The sequence below is a fragment of the Haliotis rubra genome, unplaced genomic scaffold (genome assembly GCF_003918875.1).
Source record: "Haliotis rubra isolate DU_JTF1 unplaced genomic scaffold, ASM391887v1 Scf82, whole genome shotgun sequence".
Classification (NCBI taxonomy): domain Eukaryota; kingdom Metazoa; phylum Mollusca; class Gastropoda; order Lepetellida; family Haliotidae; genus Haliotis; species Haliotis rubra.
The window spans coordinates 637,774-665,216 of NW_025767546.1; the positions used below are offsets into that span (position 1 = coordinate 637,774).

The following is a 27,443-nucleotide window of genomic DNA, read 5'->3' on the forward strand; positions in this document are numbered from 1 at the left end:
TTCAAGGTGTAACATCTGGGAAAATGTGAACATTGACCAAAATGTTATCACATTCATTGAATTGAGAGAGAGAGAAATCACTAAATGAAGCAGAATTTTGAATCAGGGAAATTTTTGAAAGTAGAAAGCAGCTCTATCTAATGTCACCCATCTACATGATCTAAGGATGTCTACTGGACATCTACAGCTAGGTCTATTGGTCAAGGAGCATCTGTGCGGGCTACACTGCAGTGCTTAACACAAATAACCTCCACAGTGCTGCACTAGACACTTAACAAACCTCCACCTGAGGCTCCTCGGCAGCGGGAGCGGGGGTTTCCTCCTGAGCAAATCAAAGTACACTCCATAATGACAAGGATAGCAGAGTCTCTGTACTGTAGGTATAGCATCAAGCTTATAAAACCATTAGCTACTTGTAATATATAGAATTACAGATCTGTCTGTCTCAAGAATTGATAACAATTAAAATATTGTACTATTAGTCTTAAAAACTTGAGTTAAATATGGAACCTCTGAACAAAATAGTGCCAGGATGCTGCTGTAGAAAACAACATGCATTGTATATATAACATAACGTCATTCATCATTCAGTGTTGGTTTTCTCAGTGCTGAGAATGTCTTGGAAAGGCATGCAATATGATATGACTTGGTTATGCTGCAACATTGCATGTACTAAAGCATGGACACAGTGAGGACAGTATTGCCTTGTGGATACATTGTAACACTGTTTATACTACACAGAGAGGGTACAGGACAGTGTTGCCTTGTGGATACATTGTAACACTGTTTATACTACACAGAGAGGGTATAGGACAGTATTGCCTTGTGGATACATTGTAACACTGTTTATACTACACAGAGAGGGTACAGGACAGTGTTGCCTTGTGGATACATTGTAACACTGTTTATACTACACAGAGAGGGTATAGGACAGTGTTGCCTTGTGGATACATTGTAACACTGTTTATACTACAGAGAGAGGGTACAGGACAGTGTTGCCTTGTGGATACATTGTAACACTGTTTATACTACAGAGAGAGGGTACAGGACAGTGTTGTGTGGATACATTTGTAACACTGTTTATACTACACTGTTTATACTACACAGAGAGGGTACAGGACAGTGTTGCCTTGTGGATACATTGTAACACTGTTTATACTACAGAGAGAGGGTACAGGACAGTATTGCCTTGTGGATACATTGTACTACAGGACACAGAGAGAGGGTACAGGGCAGTGTTGCCTTGTGGATACATTGTAACACTGTTTATACTACAGAGAGAGGGTATAGGGCAGTGTTGCCTTGTGGATACATTGTAACACTGTATATACTACAGAGAGAGGGTACAGGACAATGTTGCTTTGTGGATACATTGTAACACTGTTTATACTACAGAGAGAGGGTACAGGACAGTGTTGCCTTGTGGATACATTGTAACACTGTTTATACTACAGAGAGAGGGTACAGGACAGTGTTGCCTTGTGGATACATTGTAACACTGTTTATACTACAGAGAGTAGACAGATGTTGCACTTGTGGACAGAGAGAGGGTACAGGACAGTGTTGCCTTGTGGATACATTGTAACACTGTTTATACTACAGAGAGAGGGTACAGGACAGTGTTGCCTTGTGGATACATTGTAACACTGTTTATACTACAGAGAGAGGGTACAGGACAATGTTGCTTTGTGGATACATTGTAACACTGTTTATACTACAGAGAGAGGGTACAGGACAGTGTTGCCTTGTGGATACATTGTAACACTGTTTATACTACAGAGAGAGGGATACAGTGTTGCCTTGTGGATACATTGTAACACTGTTTATACTACAGAGAGAGGCCTTACAGGACAATGTTGACAATGTTGTGGATACATTGTAACACTGTTTATACTACAGAGAGAGGGTACAGGACAGTGTTGCCTTGTGGATACATTGTAACACTGTATATACTACAGAGAGAGGGTACAGGACAGTGTTGCCTTTGTGGATACATTGTAACACTGTTTATACTACAGAGAGAGGGTACAGGACAGTGTTGCCTTGTGGATACATTGTAATACTGTATGTACTACAGAGAGAGGGTACAGGACAGTGTTGCCTTGCGGATACATTGTAACACTGTATGTATTACAGAGAGAGGGTATAGGACAGTGTTGCCTTGTGGATACATTGTAACACTGTATGTACTACAGAGAGTCAGAAGACATGGAGATCATTGTCCACGTCTAAACCTAAATGGATCTTAGAGGTTTAGATATATGCAAAGCAGACCAAGCTTTGTTATCAATGAATTATCATGATCTATCTACTTAGTAGAAATGTATATGTGTTATTTATTTATATAACACATTATTTCCTGGATAATATTTTCCAAATATTATATTTCCAGTAGACACAATGATACAAGGATTTATAAAAGTGGAGTTATTTTCTATCATTATATGGAAATTATAAAACATTTTTCCATAAACAACTAAAAGGAAATTTTCCAGAAAACAATGCAAGATGGCCGACAATGCTAGCACACAGCATTATGCATGTGTAGATCCTGTTCTTCTGAATCAAGGGAGCATTTCATGTCACCTTCAATGTTCAAACATTTTATATCTTAAAAATTCACAACATAAAACCATGGATAACACGTTTTCAATTGTTAGCATCAATATGTCAGGGCTCCCCTATGAGGATGGTGTTTGTTAAAGGTTTCAGTTCTGATGTTCTTCCAGCTAAAGATTATCAAAGATTTTACAACAGCCTCCCAAATATTAATTTATAAATTGATACAGATGGAAGGTGACATGAAAGACTGGTTGTGTTGTGTGTAGGTTAGTGAGGGCTGGATACATGGCCTGTAGAGCAGAATATGGCCAGGGCTGGAGTGAGTGATACACATTCCTATCTTTACAGCTACCAGTGCTAAATATAGTGATGCACACCGACTGCCACCAGTAATGAAGACAACAGCAAGAGCACATATGTTGGAGCTATGTGGGGTGAGTTTACCTCCTCCTCCTGGCCTCGTCGCCTACGCGATCTATAGCTTGAGGTGTCCTGAAACATGGTGAGGATCACACACACCATATAAATATCTAAGCATAGAGAACCCTCACACACTACCTTATTGTACCTTCAAGATGAGATGATCATCAATATGATGGTTTTAAGCAGATCACAGCACACAGTTTTAATGCACAAAAATTATCAAACTCAACCAGAAGAGGAAAAATCATAAACAAAATAAATGGATGGAGAGAAAAAAACTCAAAAATCAAAATTGGTGTTGAACATACATTACATTCAAAAATAGATAAATGTGAACAACAATTAACATTGCAAGATATATATATTGGAATCAACAAATTCATAGTATGCTTACTATCTATTATGAAACTGATAACTTACATTCTGTATCAAGACAAGAATGCATTAAAACAACAGCAGCCAAAGTCACTCCATATGGATAACAGTATATAGTATGCAGTGCATGTTTGTTCCCATGCTCTAAATTTGCTAGTCAGAAATGGCTGGAAATCTGCTGATGCAGCTTACGTCATCAGTTCCGCACACCTCAGTGTGCGACAGTCAGTGTGACTGGAGTAATAGAAATACTTCTCATACACCAAATGTAACATATTCACCATTTTTGTTATGGACTTTTCATTACTTCCCAAAAAACAGAATGTGCTTAAAATGTAACATTCAAGCAAAAATTATGCAGTGCAATTAAAGTAACAATAACTGATTGAATGCAGTAGGAATCAGGAAGATGGGACATGACTTACCTCAGCGGGGGTCTCCTCCTCTTGCTGTCTGCGGGATCTACGAGATGATCTCTCCTCCTCCTGAGGCTCGGCAGCCTGTCTGGTGACGGAAATGTTCACATGAACAAACTATTCTAGTCTAGTATACTATACTTTTATTTTCCAATCGGTAAGGAAGTTGAAATTTATCCAACTGCAGTGATGTTGATATTTGATTGTTCATTTAGCTACTAACAAATCAGACAGGATGAAAAATGTTCATTGACTGTGCAACATTTCAGCATGGATGACAATCTCCAGTAAAAACTTCCAAGAAAACATTGGCTCTACTATCTGCCAGTTGAACTCATTTGCTGCGAAGTAGAGACAGACATCAGTTCACATCCCAAGCCACTTAACATCAACCAGCTTTGCACTCCTTGAGTACCTGGAAGAAAACATTACTGAAACCGGCTCCTATTGAGATAACTTCACCCATAACTAATCAAGTGATTCAACTGCTTATCACAGTAATCGCAAATGTAGCAGGGAGATTGCGGCTTAAATAAATCAACCAGTCCAGGTGATGACGTCCTCTAGGTAATGTAAGGGAGACAACTCCGATGTCACAACACCTTCCTGGCCAATATGAGGGCTGCTGTTGTTGAGGCAGATGAAGCTGACGATGATGATGAAGCAAACCATGCTCTACATCATTCATTTTTTAAGTGCGAAAGCAGAACTAAACTAATTTGCTAAAAGCAATGACTAACTAAAGTCACTGACTCAATTCCCCAATAGCATAGAGATTTACCTCAAAAGCAATTCAGCAATACATCATTCACTGGTCAATATTGCAACACTAACAGTTTCTGACAAAATGGTTTCCGATACTTTTGATATCCAAGTGAGGTGCATGTTGACCTCAGTTCAACATGGCAGCTATACATGAGGCTTCCATGGTGATTACAGTTTGGTTACATGTTATCTTGCCTTAGACGAGCCTCTCTTCGCTCACGACGTCGACGTTCAAGATCATCCTCGCCGTTGACAGCGTTAACTTCGCTTGCTGCTGCTCTACATTAAGGGAATCGGACAGAGTTAGGAGATCAAACCGGGAAGGCACAAAAGGGGAACACACTCTGAAAAACTCTCAAACAATAGGTTAGGAGAGGGTGTAGGTTCACCAGGAGAACTATCCATGATGACCCATCACAGAGGTAGGTATGACTTTTCAAAGTAAAAAATCAACTTAAGTTCCAGACGCATGCTTGTCATCAACACATAGGAGGACAATTATTCATGCTGATTCAATCTGTCATACCAAGGAAATCCATACATATTCTACAGTTTCCAAGGGGTGTCAACTGAAAGCACACATGATGCCATTCATTATTTCAAATTTCCTGAATTTACAACTGGCGAATTTGCATGGATTTGGTAATTTGTGGATGTTCCATTAACTCGCTTCATGCATGATAATCAAGGTTTATTGAAAGAAACTCAATTCATCCACAGAGGTGTGAACTGAAGGTGTAGTGCAGAACATGACAAATAGTGCCTATTGTGTGGTGACTAGATAAGACCATACTACAACATTCAGCCTACAGCTACACCAGGACACACTCGATCAGGACCGTGTCAGCGGTACATGCATTATCCTCTGTCGCCATCGGCAACATGCTGCAGGATATAATCCAGGGGAGATGGTGGAAGGCATCACATTGCAAAATACTCAATTCTCTTTTCATTTTGTTTCTTGCAAAATCTTTGAAAAATTGTTCAAGTTGAAAATAGATTTAAAGTTGAGTATTTTCGGACTGGAAGTGTTAGCATGTAACCGAGCAGCAGCAGCAACAGCATGTCCCCACACTGATGACATGGTTTGTACATATCATTCTGCGATCATCACCGTTATCATGGTCCCGCTATCAGCCATTACTTATATGTTGTACAACACAGACGATAATGAAATGCAATCTACAGCCATACTTGATACATGGTTCATGCATATTGTGTGTACATTTGAAGCTTATGAACACATCACAAATCCCCTATGTAACTATATATTTACGTATTCTACTGTCAGGTTCTCGTTGAACCAAATATCATGAAGCAGAAATGCTAATTATCAGCAACTCAGTGGTATACCAAATAATACTTCTAGACATCTTCACACGCTGCCATGGTTACCAGACATTCCAGCATTAGAGTACCTATTCTTAGCTCTACTGCCTGTACCAGCCTACCTATGAGTTGTGGCAGTGCAATCTTGCAGCCCTGCTTCAGCTAACAAACTCTACATATGTCTTTGAAGTACTGAAACCAGATACATTACAGATTAACACTTGTGAAAAATCTCCCAAACCTGTGATAGTTCCCTACACTCTCTGGCAGATAATACAAAGCAACATATAATCAGTTCCTTTCAGCATAAAAACTTATATGTAATATAATCTGCCCTGTTTATCAGATGCTGCACGGCTTGTTGCCGCTCACAGACACCTGTTTTGTCAGGGGATTCATAAAATATAACGCATTTGTTTTAAACCGTTGTGTTCAGGAAGTGGAATTTAGTACACTGTACCCTATAAGTGTAACATTGCTGATCAAAGAACATAATTAATGAACTTAGTTTCTAATTGATACACAAACACAATTAGCTTCACTTCCACCTCGTTAACTGTGCACCATCAATCAGTGTGATGATTACTGTGAACAGTGTACAGATGGAAGTGACAGTGTAAGAGCTGCAAGACTTGTTTGGTCATGTAGCCCTGCCAGGAGTCTGCAGGCACTGGTACAGCGGGTTGGGTTTCATGTGCTGTCATGCACACCATCCTACATCAACTGGAGTAGGTCTGACAGCCATGTCACAGTGTGCTGTAGGGCCTGTAACCAGCCTTGAAACTCTCCACCTTCATCAGCTGATGGAGGCATCATGCCAGACACACCGCCAGACACACCACCAGACACACCACCAGACACACACCCGCAATCATGCGAGTGTGGCTCAAACCAACTCAATATGACAATGCTACCATATGAAGGTACAGGAAAACAAGATATGACAGTGCTTGGCATAGCTATATGTCCCATCCACACATGACTACACAGGCAAAATAATCAGATGTACCATCCACATATTACTACACAGACAATATAGTCATATGTAGCAAGTATACACATGGTAATACTGGCAATATTGGCAGTATCATCAGATGTATCATCCACACATGAAAATACTGGCAATATAGTCATATATAGAAAACATACACATGACAATACTGGCAATATTATCAGATGTACAATCCACATATGACTACACAGACAATATAGTCATATATAGAAAACATATACATGACAATACTGGCAATATTATCAGATGTACAATCCACATATGACTACAAAGACAATATAGTCATATATAGAAAACATACACATGACAATACTGGCAATATTATCAGATGTACCATCCACACAGGCAATATAGTATAGGAAGTACATGTAGGAAGTACACACTTGGCAATATTGGCAATTTCGTCAGATGTACCATCCACATATGACTATACAAGCAATATAGTCAGATGTAGCAAGTACACACATGGCAATATTGGCAATACCATCAGATGTACCATCTACACATGACTATACAAGCAATATAGTCAGATGTAGCAAGTACACACATGGCAATATTGGCAATATCATCAGATGTACCATCCACACTAGCAGTTTTCCCACATTTATACACCATGGATAAACAAACTGATCAGATATACTACATAACATATGTGTATATACTAGATAAATAGAAGCAGATACTTGCTATAACAGTCACCTTACACTGTGCCTCAGCTAGCGATGCTACATACTGGTATTGGCACGACCGTTGTATATAACCACTATACCACAAGAACAAATATTTCTATATCTATAGCATTTGTGTTTCTACTCATGGGATCTGCTCTGCTGATCTTGAAAGCATGTGTGACTTTTCAACAAGGTTGCATTTGAACGTCACAGTGCAGCATACAGTCTGCATTCTAACCTTCACTTTATTTACGTAGAGACAACAAAGATGCACAGAGAACTGATGCATGTGTTGCCATGGTAATACTCTTGCCTGCAGTGCCAAATGTTCTAAAATGTCAGGAAGAGGAACAGTGAAGGAGAAATGTCCTGGCTAGCGGTCACATGGCTACCTCCTTTATTGGTATGATGCATGGAGTCAGTAGCATTCCTGACCTTCATCTCCTTCCATGCATGATGACCATCACTGACCAGCACTGACCGGCACTGGCCAGATGTTGCCTGGTGTGAATAAACACACATAACCTGAAGTATTGCCAAGTCTGGCTTCATACACATTCCCAACATATTGACCAGTTCTCTCCAATCTTGATGTTCACATTTGAATTTTGTTCAAATTCAAAACTGAGTTCAAATGCGAGACTATGAATGTAATACACATACAAATTGGAAGAAGGTTTTGAAGTGTGCAGGTACAAGGTTATTCTCCAGAGATAAGAAAGTTCTTGAAACACTATCATCAGTGATGCCAAGAGAAAGTCATAAATCCTGGAGCACATGGGTACAAAAACAGTCTCCACATACATTGGTGGCATGCTCGACCCATCTTGGCAGAAATCCAGAGAAAAGCTTTTGAGGTCTGCATTAACCAACAGTTAAGTGAGAAATGTCTCCCTCCTAATGCATTGAAAAGTAAGAATCCTGACAGCTACACGCACTTCACCTGTAGCCAATTAAACTCCACTCCACACAAGTCAACAAGTGGATGTCATGTGGAACGTAGTGTACGATAGATAACGTAGACATGCAACAGCAACAGACTCGAATGAAAATATTGAAACAAACTGGAATATCTCAAATATCCATGTTACAGAATTCAAACACACACACAAAAATAATATCTTGAGTAATTCCACAAATTATCAGAAACATACTCCAAATGAAAGAAAGTCGATGGTTACCTTGAAATGAGGACTGTAGTAGAGACTGCGAAGATGCAAGGGGAACGACCACCTTTATACCCCGACTGTGAAGTCAGAGGACCCTTGCTGGATGACAGTGTCGGTACTAAGTCTGAGCTGCAGTACTCACAGATGAAGGCAGTGACCTGTCACCTCTCAAGGTCTCCTACCATATTGAGGTAGAGAGGGAGGGGAGAAGGCCGCAGATTGGTGGAACACCTCTGGAAGTGTATCAAGTTTCTGCCAGTCATCAACTTGAGCTACCTGGCATGTCCAGCCTGCCTCTCACTAACACACTCTGACATGCCTAGAGTCCAGGAATGTCCTGCCAGACACACAGACAAACAGGCCTGATCAGGTTCCTGTCACCACTGTCTCTCACACACCCAGCAGTTCTACATGGAAGTGCTCACTGTCGACTGTCTGGGATGAAGAAACAGGAAATAGTCAACAGTTTCACTTGGACTGGACACAAGAGCAGTTGAAATGTGTAGACAGTGGGCCATCAGCTGCTTGTCAGACAACCACAAGGTGAGGGTATGGACAGGGAACAAACTGGACAACTGGGTTGTAACTGGACAACTGGGTTGTAACTGGACACTGTGTTGCAACTGAACCACTATGTTGCAACTGGACAACTGTGTTGCAACTGGACACTGTTGTAACTGGGCAACTATGTTGTATAACTGGACAACTGTGTTGCAACTGGACAACTATGTCGCAACTGGACAACTGTGTTGCAACTAGACACTGTGTTGCAACTGGACACTGTGTTGAAGGAGTGTGGGCATCATGGACCACTCACACAATGCATGGTGTAACATAGGACAATGGCAACAGGTAAGATAAGATTTTCCTTCTGCATGTGTGGTCACTGTTTATCTAAACCCTTTAGAAGCAACCTTTACCTCCTGTGTATACACTGTGCAGGAAGATATAGTCAGCACTGTTTGTCATGCTTGACACTAATAACTTCTTAACACCTCATGACTGGAATTGGGAAGAACATTTTCTCTATCAAATGTGAGTTAAAATCATAATTTACATCTTTCTGAGACTAAATATTGATTCTGGTTACTTAAACCCAAATTGGGCTTGTTGATCACTATGTCAACAAACAAATACCAAGTGACGTAGTGGAGCTATATCTGTATGTCTGTATCAGTTTCACAACAACCTCAATATGACATGGCCTGTTCCTCATACCAGTGGAAACAGGTGTCAGTTGCATTAAATGCTCTGATGAACACTTAACAGTTCCTGCCAGAATCCAGTTTGGCAGACAACATCTCATTCTCCCTCTTTGTTAAACAATAAACCCCCCACGCCCCCCCCCACGAAAACATCTGCACCTCTCCCATTCCCAGTCCACAAACATGTCCGACTGCATCTCCCTCCTATGTATATTTGACTGGTTACTACATCTAAATCTAGGCTGTAAACTGTGGCGTTAAAAAGTCACCTGAAAATGTACCCACTTTGAACAACTGAAAACCCAGTTAATTTATTATCAGATTGTTTCATCCCAATTTTCAAGACAGTTTAGTTTTGTTTTGTTCATTTTGACACACTGTTCAAATGCAACTGTGTACTTTGTAACTAAGTGAAGTAATGCATTCGAAGCATTGGAAAAGTGGCTGAAAAGTTCTAAATCTAATCTGGACTGATGAATAGTGAACTCTTTAAAATTTTACCGGTATTGTGTACATGAAATTCCATTGAAAACAAATACACAACCAGGCCGCATATATTTCTGCAGGCACAAACGACCAGGTATTCCCTCTTCATGAAAATGGGCAAAATTGGATCAATATTGACAAAACTCCTAACACCCAGTTTTAAACATAACCCTGTCTACTGCTCCTTCCCCTTTGCCAAAGATGCTGGAGAGCCTTCATCCCTTTTGTGTAGAAGGTTCCTCCTGGTCTTGTATAAAGTGATTCAAGTGCCCAGTGCAATGACCTGGTCACATTAAACACCTTTTGTGAGTTTATACCAGGTTTACCAGTCATATTTTCTCACAGTTGCCTAGACAGATTAGCATAATATTGGCCATGAATGGCCAGACCAAAGCCATCACCTAGCCAACTGAAGGAACATACTGTTTCATCTTCATCAGTGATCTCATGTGTTTTTACTGCTTTCATGTTTTATCTCGATGATGATAGTGACTGCGGGACTCAGTTATACTTAACAATCACTCAACAAACTGAACCTGGAGTGTTCCTGATCAGGATTCAGTAGCTGTGACTCCTAGCGTAAAAAACCCCACATTTTTCTTGCCTAGTTCATTCATCAGAATGTTTTCAACTCTCTCAAGAAAGATACATTTAGACTGATGCTAAGTCTCTGAATATATATAATTTTGATAGAAACAAACAATTCCATTTAAATTGAAAAGGAGCACCAGTTAGCTCAGGGATTCAGAACCTGAGAATGATAGAATCTTGTCTTTAGGCTTTAGCACTGCAGAAAGGGCTGGGCAGAAGGGAGAATATTGGGTTCAAGAACTGTAACACAGAAATAGATACTTACTGCATTGGCAATGTATGGTGAGTGATCTATCTAGAGATTTATCATATTCCTCATAGGCACCAGAAGGTCTTCTATATCTTGTACTTGCCTCTTTAACTTTACTGCTCACCTCTTACCAGTGGCAAATAACATGAGCACCATTCCCTAGATCTGACACCATGTTTTGTTAATTGGTTGGTCCATTGCTTAAAAAAGGAAAAACTTATTGGGGACACAAGCTATAACATTTTTCAATCTGTATTTACTTTGGAAAAAAAATAATTATGGGAGGCATTTGATCGTGACTCAGAAGTGGATGAAAATCAGAATTACTTTATTATAGCCTCATTAAAAAGGTACTTATTGAGAAAAGTATATGTTTTCAACTGGTTGAGACAACTTTGTATCAAATATTGGGTCATCATTTATGTTCTTTGACATTGTTGTTATTAAGGTAACAAGTTCCTAAAACAACCTCACTACTACAACAGAAGAAACAGCCCAAACTTTATCAGAATGAAAATGAAGACCACGGATTCCCTTATCTGACTTATACATGTTGTTTGCTCTCTGTACAAGTATGCCTGCATGTTTTGACATTAGTTTTCCCATTACTAGAGTACAACAAAGGATTGGTTGTTGTCTAGAGAAGGAGCAATGTTGAGAGATGCCTGTCTGCATGTTTGTGTGAGTATCAGGTGTCCACACCTTCCCAGATGATCTTTCTCCAGAAACAGCAATATGATCACATCACAAAATGCACCATGTTTATGTTGGCATGCGATGGATCATGTAGTAATTACCATTCCACACGGTTTGTTCCTGATCAACAAGCTTCTGGTATCTCTCACAAACACCACATCCCTCCCACCCTCACCCCAGGGCTTCCACAAAATTGCTGCTGCCTTTCTGCTCAAGTCTGAACTAAGTTGTCTTTCAACGTCTTGTAAGAAATGAAGCAATAATCAAACAGGCAGCTGGACTTTTGCCAAAAGTACAACTCATTTATACCTGGCAGTTATCTCTATGTCAACAGTGAAACAACACTCTGTCGGCACCCACTCATACACTGTTGCCATGACTACCAGAAAACTACTACTGATGAGTGACATCTGCCCTTCTGTTGTTTTCTCGATTTGTGACAAATTGTTACTGTGGCGTAAAAGAATGTAAATTGTGGCATTGTTTTTTTCAAACAGTAGTAAAATGTTGAACCAACAACCTGCCACGCCCACGATACCTTACAATAGTGTGTAGCCATTATGTAAACCTGCATGGATGTACAGTTTTATCTGCTATTGTAACATTGGCCTAAGGCTTGGTAAATACACAGATTGACACAATCGTATTATCATCAATGAAAAGTACATAGCAGTGTCCAAAGTATTTTTTCTTAAAATGGACATTATTAAAACGTATAAAATGCCATTTTGAAGAGTATACACTTATTGACTTTCTTTAAGACTCAATGACAAGACCATGCGGTCGTTTGGTTTTGAAGTAACAGGAAATAACCATGAAACAGAATTTTGATGTGTTTAATGATTAGATTATATCTGTCTGAATGATTACTTATGTTTATTTATGTAACCCATTCACTGTATTTAGCTCCCTGTCTGACCAATTTTAGGGCCCTATTTCACAAAGCTATCGTAGTGCTACAAATCTGGTAAGTCTATGTTACAGTATAGGAGGTACGACAGTAGTAGGGCTACCATAGCTTTGTGAAACGGGGCCCTGGACCAGTCTGAAAAGAATCAGGAAAAGCACTCTGTACTGAAGATTTATCCCTGACAGTCTGTATTTTATGGAGTAAATTAAAGATCATTTACAGAAAACATATAGTAGTGTAGACAGGGCTTATTGTTGCCCAGTACCTTCTATGGAGGAAAGTTGTCTCATTGAAGCCTGAACTGAGTTTGTTCTCTACTGATCTCAAACACTAAACTTGTTAGGTCCTACTCCATCCAATCTTTATGTGCCAAGTCAATGTTTTGATTCATCAATAGTTACAACACCAGCTTCCAAGAGTTTAACAGATAAGAGTTCACAGCAGCCCTGGTCTCCCAGCATCTAGACTGCATCAAGTACATAGCCCTACTGCACCTGCGTAGCCACACCACAAACACACAAATCTCATTAGACACCAGGTTCTGTTCTGATGTTCACAGCTGGAGGCACAACAATTTTCCAGTATTCACAGCCTGGAACGGGACAAAGCTCAAGCATTCACAGTAAGGGGCAGAACAATGTTCCAACATCCATAGTCAGAGAGAGAACAATGTTTCAACATCCATAGTCAGAGAGAACAATGTTCCAACATCCATAGTCAGAGAGAACAATGTTTCAACATCCATAGTCAGAGAGAACAATGTTCCAACATCCATAGTCAGAGAGAACAATGTTCCAACATCCATAGTCAGAGAGAACAATGTTCCAACATCCATAGTCAGAGAGAACAATGTTCCAACATCCATAGTCCATAGTCAGAGAGAACAATGTTCCAACATCCATAGTCAGAGAGAACAATGTTCCAACATCCATAGTCAGAGAGAACAATGTTCCAACATCCATAGTCAGAGAGAACAATGTTCCAACATCCATAGTCAGAGAGAGAACAATGTTCCAACATCCATAGTCAGAGAGAACAATGTTCCAACATCCATAGTCAGAGAGAGAACAATGTTCCAACATCCATAGTCAGAGAGAACAATGTTCTAACATCCATAGTCAGAGAGAACAATGTTCCAACATCCATAGTCAGAGAGAGAACAATGTTCCAACATCCATAGTCAGAGAGAGAACAATGTTCCAACATCCATAGTCAGAGAGAACAATGTTCCAACATCCATAGTCAGAGAGAGAACAATGTTCCAACATCCATACTCAGAGAGAGAACAATGTTCCAACATCCATAGTCAGAGAGAGAACAATGTTCCAACATCCATAGTCAGAGAGAGAACAATGTTCCAACATCCATAGTCAGAGAACAATGCTCCAACATCCATAGTCAGAGAGAGAACAATGTTCCAACATCCATAGTCAGAGAGAGAACAATGTTCCAACATCCATAGTCAGAGAGAGAACAATGTTCCAACATCCATAGTCAGAGAGAGAACAATGTTCCAACATCCATAGTCAGAGAGAGAACAATGTTCCCATAGTCAGAGAGAGAACATCCATCCACTCAGAGAGAACAATGTTCCAACATCCATAGTCATGTTCCAACATCCATAGTCAGAGAGAGAACAATGTTCCAACATCCATAGTCAGAGAGAACAATGTTCCAACATCCATAGTCAGAGAGAGAACAATGTTCCAACATCCATAGTCAGAGAGAGAACAATGTTCTAACATCCATAGTCAGAGAGAGAACAATGTTCCAACATCCATAGTCAGAGAGAGAACAATGTTCCAACATCCATAGTCAGAGAGAGAACAATGTTCCAACATCCATAGTTAGAGAGACTGACTGAGTTTTGGTTTTACGCCACTTTTAGCAATATTCCAGCAACATCACGGCTGGGGACACCAGAAATGGGCTTCACACATTGTACCCATGTGGGGATTCGAACCCGGGTGTTCGGCATGACGAAGTTAGAGAGAACAATTCCAACATCCATAGTCAGAGAGAGAACAATGTTCCAACATCCATAGTCAGAGAGAACAATGTTCCAACATCCATAGTCAGAGAGAACAATGTTCCAACATCCATACTCAGATAGAGAACAATGTTCCAACATCCATACTCAGATAGAGAACAATGTTCCAACATCGATAGTCAGAGAGAACAATGTTCCAACATCAATAGTCAGAGAGAGAACAATGTTCCAACATCTATAGTCAGAGAGAACAATGTTCCAACATCAATAGTCAGAGAGAGAACAATGCTGCAACATCCATAGTCAGAGAGAGAACAATGTTCAAACATCCATAGTCAGAGAGAACAATGTTCCACATCCACACCTACATGCATACAGTAAAGATTTTATTTTGGGAGAAATTAATAGAGTTCACCCAATCACATATTGATTAATATAACCAATGTATCAGAACACATTGTCAGTACAAACATGAATTGAAAAGAGTGTTAAATTGCCATGCCAGACAGATAACTTGTTTCAGTCTGAGAAATCACAGTTTGTTGCAGCAGGGATCCAGCAGGTTCCCCATCAGTAGAAGAACAGGAGCCATAGCTTAGTGCAGGAACAACAGTCTTGCATGGGAATTCTCAATATAATGAGACAACTAAATAAGACACGACCTTGGAGGTTTACGTCAGACTGCTGCAGTCCAACATCTGTACTGAGATCTAGACAGGGAGAAGATGGAGATTTTACAAGTGACTCTGCCAATTCCTATTCTCCCAGACAAGACAAGAAATGTGTCTATTCCTGCACAGCGGCATATACTGTTTTACCAGATGTAGCACTGAAGATATAATTGTATCAGCGTAGCAGAGAGTAGAAGTATTTGGTTATTGAAACAGAAAGAGAATGATTTGAAATGCAAAGATGTAAAAATTATTTTAACTCTGACTGGGGCATTAATGTAGCATTTAGTTGGGAGGAAGAAGACACAGGTTCGGGATGTTTCATCCCTTGAGTTGAGCCAGTAATGAAGCAGAATGTTTCATAAAGTAAGAAACAATGCAAGAAGATGGAACTGACATGCCAGCCCTCACTTACTCCTCCTCCTCCTCGTCCTCATTAAACCTTGCAATAAAGAAACAATGGTTAGCACAATACTCAAGGCAGCTACAGTGTGTTGTCAGAGGCAAGCAGTGTGCTGTGTCTATCATGACTCAGTTATATGATGAAGCTTGTGTCTACCATGCAGCCTACAGCAGCTGTTTATGCTATTTCCATGAATCACATGATATGGATAATACAGAGATGAGAAGTAACGATATGCATCATTTGATGTGGACATGATGTCATGATGACATCCCCATGCAGAACACAACCCGTCCATGACACAAATCTCCACCACAGTTAGTCCAGTCATTTGAAACAACAGTTTTACATAAAAGATAAGTTACATACAAAACTTCACCCAGTTATGTTCCATTTGTATAATATGTATCATGCAGAGCCATTATAATAATTGAGTGCTTGCATTCATAATAACAAATGAGATTCAATGATGAACACCTACATTATTTAAACTGACTTAATTATTCAACTGTTACATTGTTTCAACACAAAAGCAGTAAGCAATTAAGCTTTGATGTGTACATAAGCATGAGACATTACTTGAAATCATCAATGTGAATTGCATGCTGTGAATATGTTCTTAGTGCATTAATCATAAGAACTATCACACCTTCACAAAGGACAGTATAAACTTGTGTTTTATGGTTTAGTAAATGGAATAAAATGTTGCTCTGCTGTGTTACCGCTATCAAACTGTATAGTATGAACTGATGATGACTGCATTCATTTGGCAAGGCAAATACAAAATGTCTATCTAAATAACAGGTTTGTTGTGCCACAACTCACAATACATTCTCTGTCATTCTTGAAAGGCATTTAAAAGTTGGACGAACATGGATACATGACACATTTATATGGATAACAACTTCTTTATATTCTTTCTGTACGACGTTTCAGAACTAATGCTTGCTGCTTCATCATCATTCACCTGGTGAACGAGCATGAATTAGTTCTGAAATGTCGTATAAAAAGAATAAAAAGAAGTTGTTATCCATAAAAACGTGTCATGGATTCACATTCTCTGTCAACAAATATGTGTTAGGTTTCTTTTCTCATGTTTATCCGGGACAGCTAGAGCTGACCCAGGATGACATGCCATGAGACGATGCCATGACTTTATGCCATGACTCGATACCATGTTGCGAGGCATGGTTCTGGAAGGGGTCACACACGGTCAATTCAACAGATAACAAATGGTTCAAATGGTCAATACAATAAACCAACAATGATCACTTACTCTGATGAGCCCTCCCTGAACCAGACAGAAAGTTCATGTTAGTTCATTCATGTAGCACATGTAGGCACAGCGCTATTGCAATGGTATACAGACTATCAATATTCCATTTAGTGATGTTAATATCTGTAGCTGGTGATTGATAAGTACATTAATTAACTTTAACTGACAATATAGAGACATACATGATGTGCAAGTAAATTTGGAATATTGTTCATCATTCAAGATTAGTGAAACTGTGAATATACATACATAAATATATATATTTGCTTCAAAACAAATGCAGATTATTTTGGTGAAATGAGATGAGTTAACACATAGATGAATGAAATCTTAGCGTAGTTCACATAGCTCCTTGTTCCCACACACATCTCAGCAATAACATTTTGAGTTCTTGATAAAATTGTCAGATATGATAGAAATGGTAAAACTTATATGCACAGGGATTTGATCATATACAGTTAAAACAGTATGGCAAATTGGCATTTTGTGACTTTAATTTTTTAAAATATCACTATTTAATAGTTATAAGTTATGTTTATATATATCCAATGATAAGCTGAAGTTTTCAAAGTTCTTACATGACATCTATATACAAATGTACATGTATGTCTATAAAAGAGTCATCATCATTTCTTCTCTAGAAATTCATACCATCTTTAAGATGATAAATAATAACAGGATCTAGGCAGTTACCAAAGTAGATAGGTCAGAGTGACCCACATTTCCCATGACTGCAATAGTGTCAACTTTTAAAGTCATTTATATTTTCACTGATTTGGCATCAATGAAGCAACACATTGATGAAGTATTGAGCCTATACCTGTTACCCAGCAAGGAACATATAACAGTGAATAACCCAGCCATTTTGTGAATAAACCCATTTGAACACTTTAAATATATGACCTCCCTGACTTCTTGCTGAATTTTCTTAGGAATCATGAACAGATGTATGAGACACATTCAGAATACAGAGATTGAGTTGTCTTCAGCAGCATGAGGGAATAACTCCCTACGTACAGGATGATCGTGACGATACATAACATGGATACCACTCACAAAACACTTCCAAAATAGGACTGAAAACAAAAGGACAACATACACTGAAACAAAACATTAAGTTACAGAAATAAAAGAAACTAGACAACCATCACAGCACGTGAGTGACAAACATGAGACAATGATGTCAACGACATATACTCACTCATCTTCCTGTTGTTGCCGTCTGCGACGACGAGCTTCACGGCGTTCTTCCATGCTACTCATTTTGGTCAAGTTTGGTCACTAACGAAACTCTGAAATTAAGGAAGGTTGATAGAGGAGAAATATTAGAATTTATTAACAATTCATCTAAGGAATCTGTGATCTAACATATCTGCAGCTCATAGTGTCTGAGAATCCAGACAGTTGTGAACCAAACCAACTGAGACAAGGGGACACTTGTATACCTCCATTGTATACAAGTAGTAAGTAGGTCTACAGCACCACCTGCACAATGTGTTCAGTTTTCTACAAACTTTCTTACATTCAATGCAATCAACCAGAACTGTCTGAATGTGATATCTTCAATTGATTCTACTTTTGTGTTCATTTCCATAAGGGAAATACAAATTATCTACAAATAAGGTAACACACTATATGTAGCAGCAGAATGATAGGAAAGAAGGATGACAATATATGGATGAATAGCTTCTATATTACAGTGAGAACAACATTTCTAACCTAAGTGATCACTTGCTTGATAACAGGGTTAGAATCAACACCAAAATGCCACACTTTCTGTAATAAAGACATTGTTCACCAGTATATTGTTGTCTTTCCTTACTGCTCCAACCTCTAAATGCCTCTCTAGGAAGTCAGAGGAAAGTTCGATGCTTTGCTTAAACCTCATGGAGTGTGTCAGGTAAATAACTCTAGCCATCATACTTTGTTTGTATTTGCCATAATATGCACTCCTGATGGGCGTTTAGAGAATTCCAGAGGGGGTGCTTATTGGGCCAAACTCAAAGAGTTAAGTTTGTTGTCAGAGATCAAGTGATTGTGAACAAACTTAGTTTAAACATTGATGAAACTAAGACTTTAATTAAAACAGTTCTGGGCAATCATACGGCAGATAGATTCTCTTAGTGTCTGAACATACCGGCCTATCTACACAACAGAATATACTGGTACTGATGTATATCTACACAGAATGATATACTGGTATATCTAGACAACAGATGCGTTGCAAATGAAGCAAGTGGATTAAATCAACTGGAGACTACGTCTAAGTCAGCCTTGTGCTTCTAAAAGATTTCTCACATGTTTGATTTTAGTCACTCTGGATTTAAATAAACAGGACAGTTCATGTGTCCCTCATATTTTTCTACTAATCAACAAAATATCAATGTTTTTTCATACAAAGGTAAACTTTAACATGGTAAACCTTATCATGCAATCAAGGGGAAGATAAACTATACAAGGGAGATCACCACAAACCAGTAGTAGTACTGGTTATCTCCCTTGTTCCACCATTATTGATAAGTAGTCTTTGTGTGTGACATGGAACCTTTGTGATTCTGTGCATGGTGGTGATACATCAGGCATATATTTCACTACTGCAGGCATATGTCCATGTCCTTTCATTATAACATTCACTCATCATGAGCTGTACATACCAGAGATGAAAGATTAAGTAAATCATCATTTATGACATAAGTTCGATCAAGTTCATTCATCAATTAATCACAATTGATCACATGTAAGTAATTCAATAAACACCAAATTTAAATGTCCATCTCTAAATTATCCCCTACATCAGAAGAGTCATATAATTTCCGCACCCATGAAGAATAGGGCCAGGGACAGGGCAGATGGATATCTCACCATCCGTGCATCTGATAATGATTCCTTCCATCTAATCAGGGTAATTATATCAACCAAATCCGTGTTCTGTGATAAAAATAATTGAGCCAGAATGTTAATGAGCTGTACAGAGTTCAAGGACTACTGCAACTGATTAGAGACAATAATACTAGACTGTTGACTGATTACATATTAGCTGATGCAGCAACTTCAACTTCGTCAAGTATAGTCATCAATGGTAAACATTACTGGTACTTCTTTAAACAATCTATCAAAGATTCTAAAGGATTAAACCCCAAACTGTTGGATTCCTCAGCTATGTTCAGATCCAGTTCTCATAAACAATTGTAACAAGTTGGAGAACAAGTAACCTCTGTAAAGATCTATGACTTCCAAAATAAAAGTACACAGCTGTTGAGGGAGAGTGAAGGTGGGGGGGAGGGGCACTGACAGTGGGGGACTACAGCAGAGTAAAGCATCAGTACCATCCCCCTCCCTGACCTGCCTCCTCAACCCACACACTACTGCTGCCTCCTTCGCTGCTTACATGGAATGATGGCAGCTTCATGTCATGACACCCGATACCCACTCTTGATAAACCTTCACGACCCCTCAAAACATTCAAAACTTATGTCTGCTGTTCTACAAATATCAAACTTTACACAGACAGTTCTTTTGCTACCAGGTTTAATTAAATAGATGCAAAATGTGTGTTTAATTCTTTCAGATTGGTTGAAGGTCATGGGATGAAGAGCTGTAGCCATGGAGACGTCTGACTAAATATGGCAGTAGTGATACAGCATCGGCAGCCATCTTGAATGTTGCTACCTTGTAGATTATGACAAGAATGCGTTGGCTGCAGCTTTGGTTTCTGGGGGCTCTGGGAGTCCTAGTGTGCCAGTAATACCTCACTATACTGCCTTACATACATGTATACATATGTCGCTTTCATTGCCTCTCTATACCGCTACCATGCATACATCACATGTTGATTTAAATGGTTGAATGATGGCTTACATGAAATACAAAAATTTTCACTTTGTGCAGCTGAGTTTCAAATGCAAATTAACTACACCCAGATAGTGATGCCAGAATTTATGAGAAAAGCTTATCAAACAGAAAACATTGTCTTTTTGCATGTTTGACTAACTGGCAACAGTCACAATTACTACATGGAGAACAAAGAAATAGATGTAGTGAATCAAACAAGGTCAGCTCAGTTAAATCTCTAAATATACTTTAAAATACACTTATAAATGAAACGTATTGATACACTGCTTTACTGCTGCTATAAGAAAATGGTTTTAAGATTGTAGAAGGCAAACTTCTAGACAATTAACGCTCTCAGTGAAGACAAAATTTATACATTCAATAACTCTTGTGCTCTTTGAAAAACCTTATCATAGGTTGGTTTGTAATGATTCCCTCACAGCTTCAGATATAACTCCCTCATGACAGCTATAAATAAATTGGTTAAAAGTACTGATAAACATGATGAAATTAAGTCTGTATCTTCAAGCAGTAATATAAAAGCTTTAGGGTTCTCAGATCACGATGCTTATCTTTTTGAAATAACCGTTATCTCCAACTGAAGGAATATTTGTCCTGACATAGTTTCACATATACTTGAATTCCAACTTTGACTCCTATCAGTAAGTTTCTCTGAGTCAATACGACCACCAGATCTACTGGAAACCTACTGTGAAGAGCAACTGTGTTCCCTGACATCCCAATGGAAACTAGTGGTAGTGAAGGTAGTATTAATAGTGCAAGCATCACTATCAAAGCAGAACAAGAAATGTGGAGTTATTGCTGGTTGAATGGTGTACAATGCAGCAAATAATGGTTACTATAGCAACCAGACCATCAAATAGCACCAAACCTGTCAAGTTGAGTATACTCCTAATTCTGATGACCATTCCAAACAGAAGAGATACTATTTACCACACAAAGATAAACTAATCTAGGAATGTACAAATGGAAGACACTCAAAATATACATTTTGGAAAACTGCCATATAATCTATTAATAAGTCAGATATGTCAAAAGTCTACACTTCACACACTTTGTACAAGTATATAATCTATACACGCGCTCGTAATTTTAGCTGCAAGGTATTATATGTATCAGAAACACACAATATTCGTATTCTGTTCCGATGTATCAGTATATTCCTTCACACCACATTCTCATCAGGCATTACAACAGTTTTGTTGTTTAATGTCATAAAATGGCTGACACGCCAAAGACCAGTCCTTACGAAAGAATCCCCTCTGACACACGTGTACCAAGGTCATGCACAGAGGACAGATCTGTCACATCGGCAGAGAAATATGACCATCATCACTGAATGAAAATACATCAGTGACCACTCTTTTTTGATTCCAGAAACAACAAAACTTAATTGAATTTACTGAAAATAAATCAAGCAAATCCGTATTCATGAATGTAATAATCCAACCCAAACCCAAAATTATGTTCTTATGAAAGCACAAATCAATTCACCAACTTTAAATTCCTATAATTCCAGATGGCACCCCAACCTACCTGACTATCAAAGGCTTCTGCCTGTAAGTTTGCTGTCAGTAGACTAAAGTCCTAGCAGGCTGGCTGGGGGATATCCTACAGATATGTCTGATGTAGACTATATCCAAGAAGTAAATGCTAAGTGGAATATATCCTACCCAAATGGAAGGTGAGTCTCCCAGCAATCCTCGGGAGCTGTAACCTCAGCACACCTACAGTACCAAGCTTTTCCAATGTGATGTACACCTGATAGTCCAGCAGATGTGGGATGATCTGAGCAGACGGACAGACTGAAGCAGACGCCTAGCACCACTACGAAATATTCCAGTGAGAGGGCTTTCCTCTGCTGATACAGTACTCTAACTGATCCCCTTCCCTCAGACTCAGCCTATATCCCCCTCAACAACCCCCCTGGAGATGAAATCCGAACCTGAAACTTAACTCCCCCTTGCTTTGACCCCAGGTCAGTGAAACTTTGTCCAATGATGAGAGTGAGTCTGTGGAAGCAGGTACTGATGACCTAACAGCATCTATGACATGCTAATGACTGCTGTACATCTGGCCTCCTCTGTTACTAATTACAGCCAGAAGATTCCCTGTGTGTTAGATGGTAGCATCTGGGTTTGGGGGAGGAAATTCAACTCCTGTGTATCAGATAGCTGTGTCAAACACACACTGTGAAATATCTAGATCTTTTAGCAGTAGTAACGGCAAACACACACATGTTCAAATCACTTCTGTTTAGCTGATTAAGTACATCTTTTCTGTTTTTTAAACATGGAACTTGAACAACTTAATTTTTCAGATTAATCATAATTGAAGAACACATATTAACAGAATATATTATGTGTGAAATAATTCAAAAGCACACATATCCTTAAAACTGATTTGGGATTTGCATAACTTGCACATGTGTATTTGGTAACATGAGGAATGCTGCCACTACAGATATTAATTCTGTTCATATTTCCAACTATAAGTATGATTTTCAAACTTTCTCATGCATATTTTTTGTGTGAGTTTACACCTGTGTTTATGTAATGTGTGGAAAACATCCTCAGTCTTGTTATTGGTATTTCTGACAAACAATATTCCAATTTCCAACATTGGCTGTGTATGTATGAGGCTATAAAACCATGCTGGGCCATGTCAGTCAACCCTGTTGTGATATGTCATGTCTTGACAGCGTATCCTTCAATACAGATCCTTCAATACAGATCCTTCAATACAGATCCTTCAATACAGATTCTTCAATACAGATCCTTCAATACAGATTCTACTTAGGCTTTTCTTCCAGTGTAACTTACATAAGTTGACTCGGGACACTTGATCAGTTTGACAGGGAATTGGGGAAATATTTTTCCAGCATGTGCGGATCTGGCTGAAAGCCAGGTAGGTTATTCGTTGCTACATTGCAGACATATACCATTGTTGTAGGTGGCGCTCTTCTCTGGTGCCGAAGACACAACAGCTGGTAGGGATTGCCATGGCGATAGGTAAATGTCATTATTTGTATGTGGACCGGGTTCTGGTGCTGGAGAGAAAGTAAGGAATGCTCTATTCAAGTGCAGTAGAATGAATCATTGCTTGTCTACTGAAAAACATGGATGAATCTTTCCTAGCTGTTTTTCTTCTGCAAGTTTTCCATGACAGATAGTTGGTAGTAGTATGTTGATGGGTGCTAAACAACAGTTCTGGCTGCATGACTGGGAATGCATCACTGTGAGACTGACACTCACATAGCGAACCACATATGAACCACACGGGCTGGAGGACATGGTGTGTAGCACACAGACAATAAGTGTCACCTTCATTGTGTGGTGATTGGGGGCAATATATCTACTTTCACGTTCAGGTAAAATGTCAGTGCATACCCATTCTGGCCATAACTATACATACAATTCCTACTTATTTGGCTGAAATAATTCACATCATTAATAAATACATGTGTATGTAATCTACAATAATGGGATGCTTCTGTGTGTCCTTGAGCCTTTTATTAATTTTACAGATCCAACAATCCAAAAGTTCTCCAATGGTATAACAAAATCAAAATAACTCACAGCTTTTCATATCCCACAAGATAGTCAATGTCAGACATGTCACTCCCTGCAAATAGTTTTGGATTATTTTAAATATTACTGACACTTTTTTCTGATATCATTTTAAAAATAATATGTTATGTTAATAATAGAAATGTATCCCTATTTTTGAACACCAAACCAACTGGTGAAACAACAAAATAATGAAGGGCCCTACACACTTTCAGTAATGAATGTTGTAATTGGGTATTGCTGCAACTGAGCCATCAGCTTGAACATGCACCCCATCACAAACCTCGCCACATTCCAACACACTCCACCCCACCCCCACCCCATCCCCATCCTTGTCTGAGTCTGTTCCACCCCCATACACCTGTGCCCCACCCATCTGCCCCAGATTGTTGTGTGTCTGCTGCTATGGAAATGCCAATGGATTCAGTGGGTTGAAAACAGAAAGGTCAGTCTCACATGGTAGTGCATGTGGCTGAAATCTCAGCCAGGGATCATGTTACTCTGAGGTGCACAGGGAAAGTATACAGTGCTGTATTAAAGGAAACAGATGCTGGACCATAGCTTGGTCGCTGAAAATGTCAGATATGCAACCTGTTTGAACAACAACAGTTATGAACAAAGACACATCGTCTGGAGGTGACATCTGCAAATGACTTCTACAACTCCAGTGTCTGGGAGACATGTCTGTCAGTGTCTGCAGTATGGTTCAAGTGTCCAGCAGACATTTCAACTGGTAGTGTCGATGAAGGGGTCGTTGTCAGCACAGGTACTACAGATGTGTACCCCAGGTACATTTCTGTATACAGAAACACTCCCTAGTCAAAATCAGAATACAGAAACATACCCGAGGACGATTCCATTCCGCACTGTGAGGTTTTCTTGATCGGAACTGTCATACTGTTGTCTTAGATGCATTTGAATGCGTTATAGAAGAAACAGACATAGAGTCAGTAACGAATATTTTGTGGTGCACCACTCGCAATCAATTGAACCGGAAAAACCACATACGTTTTCGATTTTGGGTTGTGGAATGTGGACTCATCGGATGTGTAGAGTACCAGACACGTTTCTGTATTTTGACTTTGTTTTGAGTACATTTCTGTGCCGACAACGACCCCTCCATGTCCACTCTAGTCTTGTACAACTCCAGTGTTTAGAAGACACAGTGTCTGGTGTGACATAGTGTAGTAGGATTCCTGCATTTAGAAGATTCCACTGCTGGTTGAAAATATCAAACCACTCTAAATACGAACACCCAGAACCAGAATAGATAACAGAAAATATTACGTATTTCCCAGTAAAAATCATTCAACATCCCTAGATATAATATATTTTAAAGCATAATTACATATGAGTAAATTACGACTTTATCTTCATGTGGCATAGTAAGAGCTGGAGTTATAATGAAAGGCCTTTTTGCCTTAAAGACTGCAACTTCTTCAGCACTTTCATTGTGACATTTCGATAGTGGAACATACATATCTACTGAACAGTGCATTGAAAGAATAAAAGAATTTGAAATCCATGTAATCTTTTAATAAGTTTCATGTATCATAAAAACATGTATTATGCTGCCATTGCCACGGTTACATTATAATTATAGTAAACGTACATTAAATCAGCAAACTTGGTACTAAACATTTATTCTCTCATTTTGGAACACCAGCTGTGCCTACTACATGCTACATTACCTGTAATGTTACACCCCCTACTACCCTCCTGGTACCCCCTCCCATTGCAGGGCACTAGTTGGGCTCACACATCCCTACCCCCTACTACCCACCTGGTACCCCCTCCCACTGCAGGGCACTAGTCTGGCTCAGACATTTGTATCCCCTACTACCCACCTGGTACCCCCTCCCACTGCAGGGCACTAGTCTGGCTCACACATCCCTACCCCCTAGTACCCACCTGGTACCCCCTCCCACTGCTGGGCACTAGTCTGGCTCAGACATCTGTATCCCCTAGTACCCACCTGGTACCCCCTCCCATTGCAGGGCACTAGTCTGGCTCAGACATCTGTACCCCCAACTACCCACCTGGTACCCCCTCCCATTGCAGGGCACTAGTCTGGCTCAGACATCTGTATCCCCTACTACCCACCTGGTACCCCCTCCCATTGCAGGGCACTAGTCTGGCTCACACATCCCTACCCCCTAGTACCCACCTGGTACCCCCTCCCACTGCAGGGCACTAGTTGGGCTCAGACATCCCTACCCCCTACTACCCACCTGGTACCCCCTCCCACTGCAGGGCACTAGTCTGGCTCAGACATCCCTACCCCCTACTGCTTCTCCCACTACATATGCAAGGCCCAGTCCTGGGTGTCTGGACAGTAGTAACTGGACAGCTGACCAGGATGGTCAGTACCAAGCACATCCTCGTCTCACAGTGGCAGATGGTGCTCTATGTAGTGATATGTAGATTTAATAGGATCAACTGATGTTTACCTTTCTTGACTGCCATCATAATGCATCATCGGAACATGCGACATATTGATGTGTTGGTGTTTAGTCTCCTCCATGTCTATTCAGTATCCAGTAGATCACCGATATGCATGCTAAAGCAATGACTGTGCTTAACGGTATTTCACAAGGTATAGAGGGCAACTTCAGAATATATGTTCAAACTGTTCCTGACATGGTTACACAACATATTGCTGGGTTACTAAACTGGTTTAATGATGAGAAATATCTACATTTATCTACAATTATCTACCTTCTACTTTCTGCAAGACGCAAACACATGTGGAATCTAGGACACTAGTCAGATATACTGGTAATGGGACACTTAACTCAATGTACAGTGTGAGACTCTAATTG

The 27,443-nt window shown here is 39.6% G+C and overlaps 1 protein-coding gene and 1 long non-coding RNA gene across 30 annotated transcripts in view; one reads left to right on the top strand and one right to left on the bottom strand.

Moving 5' to 3' along the window:
- LOC124261996 (troponin I-like) overlaps positions 1-27,443 on the bottom strand; it is a 69,696-nt gene that overhangs the window by 24,369 nt on the left and 17,884 nt on the right. For 7 of the 29 annotated variants that reach the window (XM_046696402.1, XM_046696401.1, XM_046696383.1 and 4 more), the window contains 5 exons: positions 18,402-18,492; positions 4,737-4,820; positions 3,786-3,864; positions 3,007-3,054; positions 281-322 (listed from right to left, as the gene is read on the bottom strand). In XM_046696402.1, the coding sequence (XP_046552358.1) occupies positions 281-322; positions 3,007-3,054; positions 3,786-3,864; positions 4,737-4,820; positions 18,402-18,463 (315 nt within the window). In that variant the 5' untranslated portion in view covers positions 18,464-18,492. Of the gene's footprint in view, positions 1-280; positions 323-3,006; positions 3,055-3,785; positions 3,865-4,736; positions 4,821-15,936; positions 15,964-17,200; positions 17,216-18,401; positions 18,493-22,588; positions 22,697-22,725; positions 22,914-27,443 lie in introns of those variants that run through there. The other 22 variants (XM_046696388.1, XM_046696391.1, XM_046696395.1 and 19 more) reach the window with 20 other exon arrangements.
- On the top strand, positions 8,974-22,682 carry LOC124262002. The gene is made up of 3 exons (XR_006894486.1): positions 8,974-9,574; positions 20,769-20,941; positions 22,572-22,682. It is a non-coding gene; the product is annotated as an uncharacterized LOC124262002 (long non-coding RNA).